Consider the following 12,955-nt stretch of genomic DNA (forward strand, 5'->3'; position numbering starts at 1 on the left):
GTATGTAGGAACAATTATCCTCTTCCTCTTTTATTTCACTTGACTAGCTGTAGAGGCTGTGGCATCCAGGGTTGGTGGGCAGCGACCACACGGGGTGATACAGCTTATGCCCTGAGCTGGCTGGGGGAGCTGGCTGCTCATGTGACTCCCTGGCCAAGCCAGGCCAGTCTTTGGGCCATCAAGGGTCCTAGAGGAGACACTAGGCCCAGGAGCACATGTGTGTGCCACCAGGATGGAGTGGGAGACAGGGCACCAGCATCTAGGCAGGGCGCATCAGCATACAGGAGACCAGCCGCCGATGGAATGTGGAAACACAGGGCACCAGCGACCAAGGAACTGCCATAGGACCAGAAATAAAAACTCTTCCCCTATCCAGTCTGGAGTAGGCTATGGAACTGCCCTTGCTCCCCCTCTCATCCCTTTGCCCCAATTCTCAGCGAGTGTCTGCCCTCCCCACTGCCTCCTGACATTGCTTTCCTTAAACAGTTGATTTTGTTGGTAAAACAGTACAACTTAGGTTTTCCAATGTCTTCTGCCCCAATTAACTACACTGACAGACAGTGTCTGAAACCAGAGATTTGTCTGCTGTTCATTTTACTAAATGTACACAACCTAGCATGTGACCCTATTATTAAATACTTTAGGACATGAATCTGCCTCTTTATTTTTTACTTATTTTCACAAACTCCATTATTATGCAAGAATATGAGAGAGAGAAGCTGGTCCAATAAAAGTTATTACCCCATTCACTTTGTCTCAGAAAGATACACATTCGGAGAATTCTTGTCTCACAGATTAGCAAACAGGGAACATTATGAGGTGAGCTAATGAAGGTTACTTAAGGAAAAGTAAATGTGAGATTGCACTATCAAAATTCTCCTTCGAATCAATGCACTAATGTCTCCACAAAGTATGTCTAGAACTCTGCAAATTTACTCAAATGGAACATGAAGTTCCATTCTACATTAATTCTACATTAACCATCCTAAAATTAACCTGAATCTTCCATGACTACTGAATGACAGTCTAATTTACTATTATCATTATTTTTGTTATCAGAAAAATCTTAAGCATTCAGGCACATTTGCAATGTCTACAGCACTAGTGAACCAGTTTTTCTAAGTTTTTTAAAGGTTAGAGATTCCATAATAGTTTATGGGATGACAACTGTATACAAGGAGATGAAAAGCAGCAGTTTCTTCAACCTTTCTTTCTCATTCTATTAAATGAAGTATTGTAGCCTGAGGGTATGTCTACACTGCAACAAAATATTTGTGGCTGGCCTATGTGATCTGACTTGGTTTGCAGGGCTATAAAATTGCAGCATAGACATTCAGATTTGGGCTAGAGTCCAGGTTCATGGGCAGGGACTCCATGAGGGGGGAGGGCCCCAGAGCCCAGGCTACGGCCAAAATGTCTACACTACAAATTTGCCCGAGTCCCGCAAGCCTGAGTCAGCTGACACTGGCCAGCCATGGGTGTTTTAGGCAGTGTAGACATATGTTAATTAAGTTGACTTTCCACTAAAGACTAGTAAAGCAGGTATACTCTATTTTACACAGGAGGTCAAATACACCTAACATAATGCACAAGAAAATTCATACAAAGATAGTTAAACTAAGTATAAGCAAAAGCACATAATGCAAGCCCTGAATATCCACATAGCACATTTGAAAACACAACTTTTACCAAGGACATTTCTACTTCCATGCTGCTTCCAGTGTTTGAAGTCAGTCATTTCATTATGCTAATTAAACTGGTAATCATTCTCGAAGGAACTTCATTAAAATTATTCTCTATAATATGTATGTTCTTAATAAAACAATTGACAAAATGCTCACCAATCCTTTCTCCATGAGGAGAAAAATAATGCCCCCTGTAATCTTTTCCATTCTCACACACATATATGAAATATAAAGGTTAGTTTGAAAATTACTCACCTCTATTAAGCTTAAGTGGACTCCAATTAGATACGGCATTGGTGCACTGAAATAAAAAATGAAAAAAAATCATTTTTTCTTGAAATACAAACCACCAGTATCTTCATCATCATAATATGATAAACAAATATAGAAAAGCTCTACATAAAGCAGACTCCAACTGGTTTTCACCATTTAAAGCAGTACTGAGCATACACATCTTTAGTCTAAATTAAGCAGAGGAATTTATTCTGTTTTAAATCTCCAACAGAAGCGGACTCTGTTGAACTCAAGACACAGTACCCAACTATGGGAATTAAGACAGATAAAATCAGATGTGTAAGGCTGGCTGAGCAGCTTGGCGGGACATACATTCTAGCCAGCCTGAATCAGATCTCTTTGACTTGGCTTGAACTTAACCTGAGTAGCGCAAGTTCAGGTTCAGCAGACACAGCTGTAGAGGTAACCTGAGGGAGCCCATACTCCATAAGTTTGGCTCCAGAGTGAGAGTTGCATGAGGAAAGCTGATTTAAGAAGACTTATCTGCCATTCTGGAGAATGTGTTCCTCTTGGCTGATATAATGGGAATGATTACATCACCATATTGTACCATAAATATCATAAAGATGTGATGCCAGTTTGGGTTCTCTATGCTTTGTGGCTACAATCCAGGCCTTACCCCTTTACATTAGCCCAGATCCTAATGCCTATCTTTGTTATTGGGAGTTTTAAAGGTGTATAATACTGAACTCTATACCGTAAGTCTCTCATTCCATATCATAAGTCTGTCATTTCAATGGTGAACTAAGACAAGAAACTATACGCTGTCCAACAACCACCCAAAGTAGAACATGAAATGATGCATTCCAATTCAGGTGAAGCCACCAGATTTAGACCTCTGAGAGTACAGTATCAGTAAGATATTGTAGTCAAGTTGAGATGATAAAAGGGTTTATCACCATTTCTATATCTTTCCAAACCAGTAGCTTACTCAGTCTCACAAGTAAACTGATTATCAAAAGAAAGATTGGATGCATACTAAGACTTCATGCTCAAAGAAAAAGTTAAAGCAATGCTATCATTGGGAATTAGAGAAAGGAGCATCACTTAAAGAGTACATATGACCCATTGTACTAATTAATAACATCGTTTTACTTGAATTTAATTTCCATAGGACTACAGCCAATGCTTGATATCAGGGGAAAATATTGACAAAACTAATGTGGAGAAATTAATTAGAGTTAGCTACACTGACAATATCCATATCTGTAAGAAAACAACTATAAATGGTGGAAAAAAGATCCAAGAACCAGCATGCAAACGCTGAACAGCAAGGTAATTACCAAAGGCGTACAGCATAATAGCACGTTAACTTAGATATATGAAACAAACTTGTGCACGGTGATCATTAGAGAATAGTTGAATAAATATAAAACAAGCTAGGGATGTACTTCAAAGAACCACATTTTGCACATAACCGTATAATAAAGAAAGTTTAAGGTTGTGAATTTTTTCATAAAGATAATATTCTGTCAAATAGTCTTCCAAATGTGCTTTCCAGCATTCTTTTCCATTGATGCTATGTGACAACTAGAATTATTCTCATCACGGGGAGGCCTATCCCAGTTATGGAGGTATCAAACCCTGCTTAAGAATATTATGAAAAAAACCCAGATTACAATGAGGTCCTGATAAAAATCAGAATTAATGGACACAAAATATAAATTCTCCTTAATCACTATTGCAGAGTTTGGGTTCAAATGTTACATGGGTCATAGCCTGAGGACAAGATGACAAGTTTTTAAGTTGAAATAAATAAGCATATATCACTTTTGAACATAAACTTTCAGCAATGAGTAAACAAACCAAATGTTATGGTAGCATGTTCGTTCACATGAAAAAGTCACAGAATATTAAAACCTAGTTTTAGCTAATAAAAACAATGCAGTTCAAAGTTATGGCTGAACAACTCTGTGCTTAGCACACTCCACACTGATATGTTGTAAATTCCCCCCATTTTCTAAGACCTCCCTGATTCAAAGCTAAATTAACAATAGCATTATGGCATAATGCTGATTTTCCAATAATCTAAATCAGACTTTTATTATTACATTTTGTAGTCTGTGTGTATGAATTTCTTCTATTTTTCCTAATTCAGGTCAGCCCTCCAGCTGTTTTGCCAGGTGTGTGAGGAAGGATAAAGGGAAACAGTAGTCCAGTAACTTTACAGGGGTCAAGGTATGGGAAACAGCAGTGACATTTCAGACTGACCAGCCTGCCACATTTGCCTACTCATAAAGGGCTGTCATGCTATGATGGAGAACCTAGTTCTCTTGTCCCCTCCCTTCACCCATGATGGTCAACACTGTTTCTATGGGATACCTGTTTCTAGGCATTTTGAAATGCAACTGCAGAAAGTGGCTGTATCACTAGAGCCTTCAGCAACCATACAAGTAGTACCACAGTGCTCCCTACTCCTTGGCAGCGCTGGTTAGCTGTGGGAATAGATGAACTACCATAGTGCCTACAGGACCCAAATAAGACTGGATCCCCACTGTTCTAGGCACAGTACAGCACAGAAACAGTCCCTGCCTAGCAGAGCTTACGGAGTAAACAGGTAACGTAGAAGGAGGACTGAGTATGAATGTGTAAAAGCAGACATAAAAACATCTAACATACAAGCAAAATGAACAATATGATGATTTGCAAACATTCTATTAGTTCCATTTTTTAAAAACATTGTTTAATTTATTCTTAAGTCTCATGCTTAGAGTGCTAAAAGGGTAGGTAGATGAGAAAGTCTTAAGACAGGTATAAAGATTCAGCAACCTCTGGCATTAACAAGCACTCTTGACAGCATATGGGGAAGACAAGATATGTGAGGTAGTATCTTTTATTGGATCAACTTCAGTTGATGATTCACATGAAAGAGACAAGCTTTCGAGCCACACAGAGCTCTTCTTCAGGGCTGGGAAAGGTACTCCAAGTATCACAGCTAAATGCAAAATGGAACAGATTGTTTAGCATAAGTAGTTAGCACATATTCTAAGGGCCTGGCCCACGGTCACCTCTGCAGTCATAGAACAAAAGGGAGGTGTAGTCGGTTACAGATTGTTGTAATAAGCCATAAATCAAGCATCTCTGTTTGGTCCATGATTTTTAGTGTCTAGCAAAGTTATGACTTTAAGCTCCCAGGCTTGTCTATTGAAAGTGTTGTACCGGTTTCTTTTGAGGATGAAGACTGATAGGCCAGATATAGAATAATCGCATTGTGAATATGCCTGTTTCTCTCACCAATAGAAATTGGTCCTATAAAAGATACTACCTCACCCAATTTACCTCTCTAATATTCTGGGACCAACATGCCTACAACTACACTGCATACAGTGTATGAGGTAGGCATGCTGGCCCAAGCGTAGCCAGGAAAATGGCACTGAGATTCGCTCTAATTCAGATTGGACTGTGTGATGGATCTGCCCATGGACAGACTACTTCGTGGGCAAGCACAGATCATGGGAGGGCAATTGCCCAAAGACAGCATGAGGAAGAGCCAGAATGAAACTTGTGTTTAGAACTCTATTGCTCCACTGACTAGGCTTTACCTGCTCTTGAACATTCTCTGCAGGACCTCCTCTCTTGTGGTGAGAATGAAAAGCACTCTTCCATTTATGCTGCTACAACAGTCACCACAGGCTTACAGATGAGGCTCTTACAAGGTACTGCTTGGGCCCTTCCTCCATATACTTTTGACTCATACCTCACACTTCCTTCCCAGTATTTTCCAGAATTGTTACCACTCTGACATTACTGATATTGGTCAGGGGTAAAATTTTTGAAAGACTTTTAAGTGATTTAGGAGATTCAGTCCTATTTTCAAAAGTGACTTGAGTTCTTAGGAGGCTAAGTCTCGTTGGTTTCACTCCAAGCCACTTTTAAGTGATTCTGAAAATGTTACTTTCTGGGCTCATGGGTTCAGATGCAAATGGCTGGCAAAATCCAGGCAACGGGGGAGGGGTATCCCAGCAGGGATTCCACAGGGAAACACTCTGGATCACCAGGGAAGATGTGCCAGGTTACGTGTCTCATGCAAGATATACAATGTAGGCACAGATGACCTGACACCAGATTCCCCTGGGAGGCAATAATGTGTAATCAAGGGCCAGCATGGGACTGTTGGTCAAGGTGAACAGGGCAGAACTGCACTGTAGCAGATGTTTCCAAAAAACAGACTGGTTTGGTAGAAACATCTCCCAGGTTCTCCTCAGCACTTTATTGCTCAACTAGTGTTGAACAAGAATATGGGGTCCTTCTGATAAAGGCATTGGGGATAAACGATAAGTAGCATGATGCTCCCCAAACTCAGCTTGTAAGGACTTACTTCCCTAAAGTATTAATTATAGTAACTGACGTAAACCCAAATTCATCTCTTTTCAGTTAATCTATCTGTGTGCCCTTTTAATATGCATAAGTATAGCAAACATTAGCTTAAAAATAATGGAAACCCATAACTTCATGTCTTTAAAACACCCTATAAACATTTTCAAATTGCCTGACAAAGTATTTAACCAAGACTACCAGAATGACTAACAAATGGATTTGAAGATTTTCAGAACACACTGAGTTCAATTGTTGTGTAAACCCTTAAGCAGCTTCTTGAATAGTATATGAAGACATTGTTAAAAAGGGAAATTCTGCAAAATAATTCCCTCAGTTCATCATGTCAAGCAATTTAAATGTTAATGATGATGTGAGCTGAAAAAGCTACTCGGGAAAAAGTTACCTATGTCTAGTAGTCAGTTTACACACACAGATTCTCATCTGGAGTAAACTGACATAGCTCTATTGGCTTCAAAGGAACTACTCTGACTGATAACAGCTGAGGATCTGCTCCATTAACAACTGTGCTATTTTAAAAAAGTAGAGCAGTGGTCAGCAACCTTCAGCATGCGGCCCACCAGGGTAATCCGCTGGTGGGCCACGAGATATTTTGTTTATGTTGATCCTCCACAGGCACAGCCCCCCGCAGCTCACTGTGGCTGCGATTCACCATTCCCAGCCAATGGAGAAGAAGAGCTAATGACAGATGACATCAAGAAGGCTGACGAGTTTAATGCCTATTTTGCTTCATTCTTCACTAAAAGTGTTAATTGTGAACAGATGCTTAATGTAATTAATATTAACAAAGAGGAGGAGGGCATACAAGTCAGAAGAAGGAAAAGACAGGTTAAAGAATATTTAGACAAATTAGATGTATTCAAGTTGGCAGGGCCTGATGAAACTCACTCTAAAGTTCTTAAGGAAATAGCTGAAGCAGTCTGGGAACAATTAGTGATTTACTTTGAGAACTGATGGAGGACGGGTGAAGTCCCAGAGGACTAGAGAAAGGCAAACATATTACCTATCTTTAAAACAGATTAGGAGGAGGACCTGGGGACTTACAGACCATTCAGCCTAACTTTGACACCTGGAAAAATACTGGCTAGGCTGGGTAAGTGGTGTAGGGTGGAGAGTTTTGGTTTTGTGGAACATTGGTCCCCCTTCTGTGCAGAGAGGGGGCTGTATAGCTTGGAAGGCATCCACCTCAGTAGAAGGAGAACCAATCTTCTTGGGGACAGGCTGACTAGAGTAGTCAGGAAGGAGTTAACTTAATAGTGAAAGGGGAGGGTAAAAGATGGAAGATATGAGCACTCAGCACAAAATCAAGATGTTGAGAAAAAAATTATTCAAGGAATTAAAAGACATGAAGAGAAAAAAATCCTGAATTGCTTATACACCAATGCTAGGATCCTGGGTAACAAGCAAGAGGAACTGGAATTGCTCTAGTTTGTATTACTGAAACCTGATGTGATGATTCACGTGAATGGAATGTTAAAAAAAATCAACCTATTTAGGAAGGATCCAGTGTGAGCAAAAGGCGTGGGGGAGTGGCACTCTAAGTTAAAAATGGCAGTAAGTGTTTCTGAGTCACTGATAACTCTGAAGAAAATCATCTTGAATATTTCTGCATAAATGCCCTAACAGATAAAGCCCAAGATGGGGTATTAGTTGGTGTCTGCTACACCACAACTAAATCACACTAGGGAACAGGATGACCACCTCCTTATACCTCTACCTATAATGTGTAGGCAAAAAACCTGCATGATCATGGAGGACTTCAATTTAAGTGACATATTCTCACATAGTCACACAGTCAGTACTACAACATCCTTGGAATTTCTGAACATTATAGATGACTATGTATGAACTCAAAGTGTTGTAGCCAACACAGGTGAATTCTTTAGTAGACCTTGTCCTAACAGATGAAGAGGAACTAATCAGAAAACTAAAAATTAATGGTCGCTTAGGTACAAGTGATCATGACCTGATCACATTTATAATGTGCAAGCAAAAAAAAGTCCAGACTAGTAATATCTATACATACACACATACTTGGTACTTAAATAGGACCAACTGCACAAAGCTGAGAACAGTTACAAGCCAAATCAGCTGTGAGGAAGAGTTTAGTCAGGAAATTGTGAGTGATAATTGGGAATCAGTTAAGAATATCTTATTAGATGCCCCAAAAGCCATAATCAGCCACAAACCAGCTGTGCTGGTTAAAAAAAATAACCTGGGTCAGAAGGGAAGTGAAAGCATAAAATATAAAATATATATTATTTAGAATGGAAGAAATGTAAGAAAGCAGCAGTTGATAGTAATGAACATAAATCAGAAGTTAGAAATTGTAGAAAATTGATAAGAGAAGCAAAAGGATACAAGTACAAATCTATGGCTAGCAGAGCTAAGAAGGAGTTTTTTAAAATATATGAGGAAAAAACAGAATCCTGACAATGCTATTGATCCACTACTAAATGGAGATGGTAGAATTATCAATAATAATGCAGAAAAGAAATGTTCAAGAAATATTTCTGTTATGTATTTGGGTGGGGGGAAACAGATGACACAGTCTCATCACAAATTGTTGATACACTCTTTCCATTCCACTAGTACGCTGGAGGATATGAAACAAAAGCTACTAAAGTTAGACATTTTTCAATAAGCAGATCCAGGTAACTTGCATCCAAGAATCTTAAGAGCCAGCTGCGGAACACACTGGACCACTAATGTTGATTTTTCAATAAGTCTTGGAACAGTGGGAAAGTTCCAGGAGACTGGAAGAAAGCAAATGGTTTGCCAATTTTTAAAAAGGATAAATGGGATGACCTGGGAAATTATGGCCTGTCAGTCTAACATCAATCCCAAGCAAGAGATATGGGACTTGATTCATAAATACTTAAAAGAGGGTGTGTAATTAATGTAAATCAAAATAGCTATCACATGACATTTTGATTAAAAAACTAGAATGATATAAAATTAACATGGCACACATAAAATGGATGAAAACTGGCTGATAGGTTTCAGAATGTAATTGTAAACAGGGAATCGTCATAAAGCAGTTTTTTTTCGAGTGGGGTCCAGCAGGGATAGGTTCTTGGGCCTACGCTATTTACCATTTTATCAATGACCTGGAAGACAACATACTACCATAATTAATAAAGTTATCAGATGATACAAACATTGAAAGAGTGGTAAATAATGAAGAGAACATATCATTGATTCACAGTGATCTGGATTACTTAGTAAACTGGGCACAAGCAAACAATGTGCCTTTAAATACAGCTAAATATAAATGTACATATCTAAGAACAGAGAATGTAGGCCATATTTAGAAAATGGGGAGCTCTAACCTGGGAAGCAGTGACTCTGAAAAAGATTTGGGGATTGTGGTGGGTAATCAGCAGCACGTGAGCTCCCACTGTGACGTTCTGACCAAAAAAGCTAATGTGATCCTGGGATGTATAAGCAGGACATCTAGCGTAGGAGCAAAGATGTTATTTTACCTCTGTGTTTGGCAATGGTGTGACCATTGCCAGAAAACTGCGTCCAGTTCAGGTGCACACAAGTCAAGAAGGATATGGATAAATTGGAGCAGGCTCAGAGAAGAGCCATGAAAATGATTAAAGGGTTAGAAAACATGTCTTACAACAATAGACTTAAGTAGTTCAGTCTATTTAGCTTAACAAAGGGGTGACTTGATTACAATCTAAGTACCTACATGGGGAAAAACATTTAATAATGAGCTCTTCAATCCAGGCTGGAAGTCAAAGCCAACAAATTTAAACTGAAAAAAAGGCATGCATTTTTGACAGCGAGGGTAATTAACCATTGGAACAATTTACCAAAGGGGGTGGTGATGTTCCATCATGGACAATTTTTAAATCAAGACTGGATGATTTCTAAAAGATATGCTGTAGGAACTATTTTGGGGGAGTTATAAGGTCTATGCTGTAAAGGAGGTCAGACTGGATGATCACAATGGTCCTTTCTGCAATTGGAATCTATGAAATGATTAAACAATCAATTTGTAAGCACCTAATTGATAACTGGGATGTAGATAATAGTCAACATGGATTTGTCAACAACAAATCATGCCAAACCAACCTAATTTCCTTCTTTGAGAAGGTTACCAGTGTACTAGTTACAGGGAAAGTTGTAGATGTGATATATCTTGATATTAGGCTTATGACATGGGCCCATATTAGTCTCATAAGCAACCTAGGGAAATATGGTCTAAAAATTAAATTACTATAAAAAGGTGCAAAAGTGGTTGAAAGACTGTCCTCAGAGTAGTTATCAGTTCACTGTCAAACTGGGAAGACATATCTAGTGGGGACTCACAGGGGTCTGTTCAAGGTCCAGTATTATTCGATATTTTCATTCATGACTTGGCAACAGAGTGGAAAGCATTCTTATAAAATTAGTGGAGGACACCAAGCTGGGAGAGTTTGCAAGCACTCTGGAGGACAGTATTAGAATCCAAAATGACCTTGACGAATTAGAGAATTGATGGGAAATCAACAAGATGAAATTCAATAAAGACAAATGCAAAGTACTACACTTAGGAAAGTAAATTCAAATGCATAACTACAAAATGGGGGAAAACTGGTAGTACCACTGAAAAGGATCTGGGGGTTATAACGGATCACAAACTGAATATGAGTCACCTGCGTGATGCAGTTGTTAAAAGGCTAATACCATTTGCGGTTTATTAATAGGAGTGTCATATGTAAGACCTGTGAGGTAATTGTCCTGCTCTACGGGTCACTGGTGAGACTTTAGCTGGAATAAAAACCAGATTATGAGAAAATGTTAAAAAAAAACGGATATGTTTAGACCTGAGAAAGGAAGACTGGAGGGGAGGGGGAATTTCATAAGAGTCTTAAAACATGTTAAGGGCTGTTATAAAGAGGATAGTGATCAATTGTTTTCCATGCCTACTCAGGATGGGACAAGTAGTAATAGAATTAATCAGCAGGAAGGGAGATTTAGGTTAGAATTAGAAAAAACATTTATTCTAACTATAAGGATAGTTAAGTACTGGAATAGGTTCCAGTGGAGGTTGTGGTGGTTTTTAGGAACAGGTTGGACAAAGGGATGATCTAGGCATACTTGGTCCTGCCTCAGCCCAGGATGCTGGAGTAGATGATCTCTTGAGTTTCCTTCCAGCCCTATATTGTATGATTTCTATTTGGTTTGATGGGGTTACTCACATGTGTAAGTGTTTGCAAGATCAGGGCCTACATCCTTTAAGTAGACTAAATCATCTTAGTTATTTTGGGGTTTTTAACTATCATTTTAAAACAGCCAAACCTCTCTGGCACAAACAAGTTTTGTGGCAAGCTGCTAATACCTCTGTTTCTTGAATTGAGTTTCATGTTACAATGATGCTGTGACAATGTGACTAAGTCTATGGGAGACATCATAATTAAGACCAAGTGAAATAATATTGATGCAATCTCTGGTTAGGACATGACATTTTGAGCCAAAAGGAAATAACGGCAACACTGTAAAAATAAAAACAATATTTTTATGTCAAGACAATGGCAACATAATAACAATGCACAAGAAAGTCTATGAAGGTCATTTTACTCGTTCTGAATTGTGGCAGCACCCATAGATTGTTCTCATTACATTTAGGCCCTGAAATCATACAGTATGGTCCTACATCTAACTAGTGTTCCTCAACACTGAGTCATGTTTTATGCCTAAGGGGAAAATATTTACTTTGCTAATAAGAGCCAAGAACTGGGGGAAGGAGAAGTATTTCATGTAACCCTTATTGTAATACTTCTATCTGGCTAAAAAGAACACAGCCCTGTATTAGAAGCACTCAGACAGAGAAACATATATATGCAACAAAAAGTTGAATCATAATTGCTGTGGTAATTTTCCCTATCATACTGTTGCTTTTGTGATTTTTATGTTGTAACTTGAATACTTTATAAACTTGTTTTCCTCTATAGTGCTAAAGAAAAAAAGAAAGAGGATATAAACAAGTCTTACAGGTTTAGAAACCTCTTGCTTCTTTAGTGAGTGAATCAAATGTTTGGATCATGCCATAAAGACCTAGAATCTCAACTATTAACATGACAATCAACTGTGTGCAGGACCTGCCACTACAATGTCTGGGTATACTATCCACAGCTTAGTAGTGAGAAATAAAAGCCCTTCGGTACAAGATAAATATCATAGGGTACCAGGTGAAGCAAAGGGTGAGAACTGAGGTTCACAAATCTGCCTTCTTTCTGAGAAGAGAAAAGATGGATGATATTGAAGACGAGTCAGGAGTTCTGATGCTAAGTTCAAGTGACACAAAAACTAAAAGAACCGTGTCGAAACTATACTCCTGTCTTGAATCATTTTCTCAAATGCTGAAGAGAAAGCAAACAGGAATGAGTTTCTCCAAAAGAAATGTATCATTTGAAATGAAAGGCTTGGGTATGCTTTGAAGGGGAAAAAAAGAGAAAAGATAATTTACTAATAAAGTAAAGATACTACCATGGAAAGAAAAAACAATCCACAAAGATCAACCATCTGCTTAAGAAGACAGCAACCAAGAAGCCTTAAGCAAAAATATTTAGAACTTCTTTAGAAATCAAGAAGTTACTGATGTATTGAACAAAACTCAATGAAACAAACACCAATACTCATAGGTT

The 12,955-nt window shown here is 38.6% G+C and overlaps 1 protein-coding gene across 3 annotated transcripts in view; it reads right to left on the reverse strand.

Moving 5' to 3' along the window:
- The window catches only part of DENND1B (DENN domain containing 1B), a 245,469-nt gene that overhangs the window by 76,753 nt on the left and 155,761 nt on the right, over positions 1-12,955 (reverse strand). For all 3 annotated transcript variants that reach the window (XM_048860501.2, XM_048860502.2, XM_048860503.2), the window contains one exon: positions 1,941-1,986. In XM_048860501.2, the coding sequence (XP_048716458.2) occupies positions 1,941-1,986 (46 nt within the window). The remainder of the gene's footprint in view (positions 1-1,940; positions 1,987-12,955) is intronic.

Source organism: Caretta caretta, chromosome 8, assembly GCF_965140235.1.
Source record: "Caretta caretta isolate rCarCar2 chromosome 8, rCarCar1.hap1, whole genome shotgun sequence".
NCBI classification, from domain to species: domain Eukaryota; kingdom Metazoa; phylum Chordata; order Testudines; family Cheloniidae; genus Caretta; species Caretta caretta.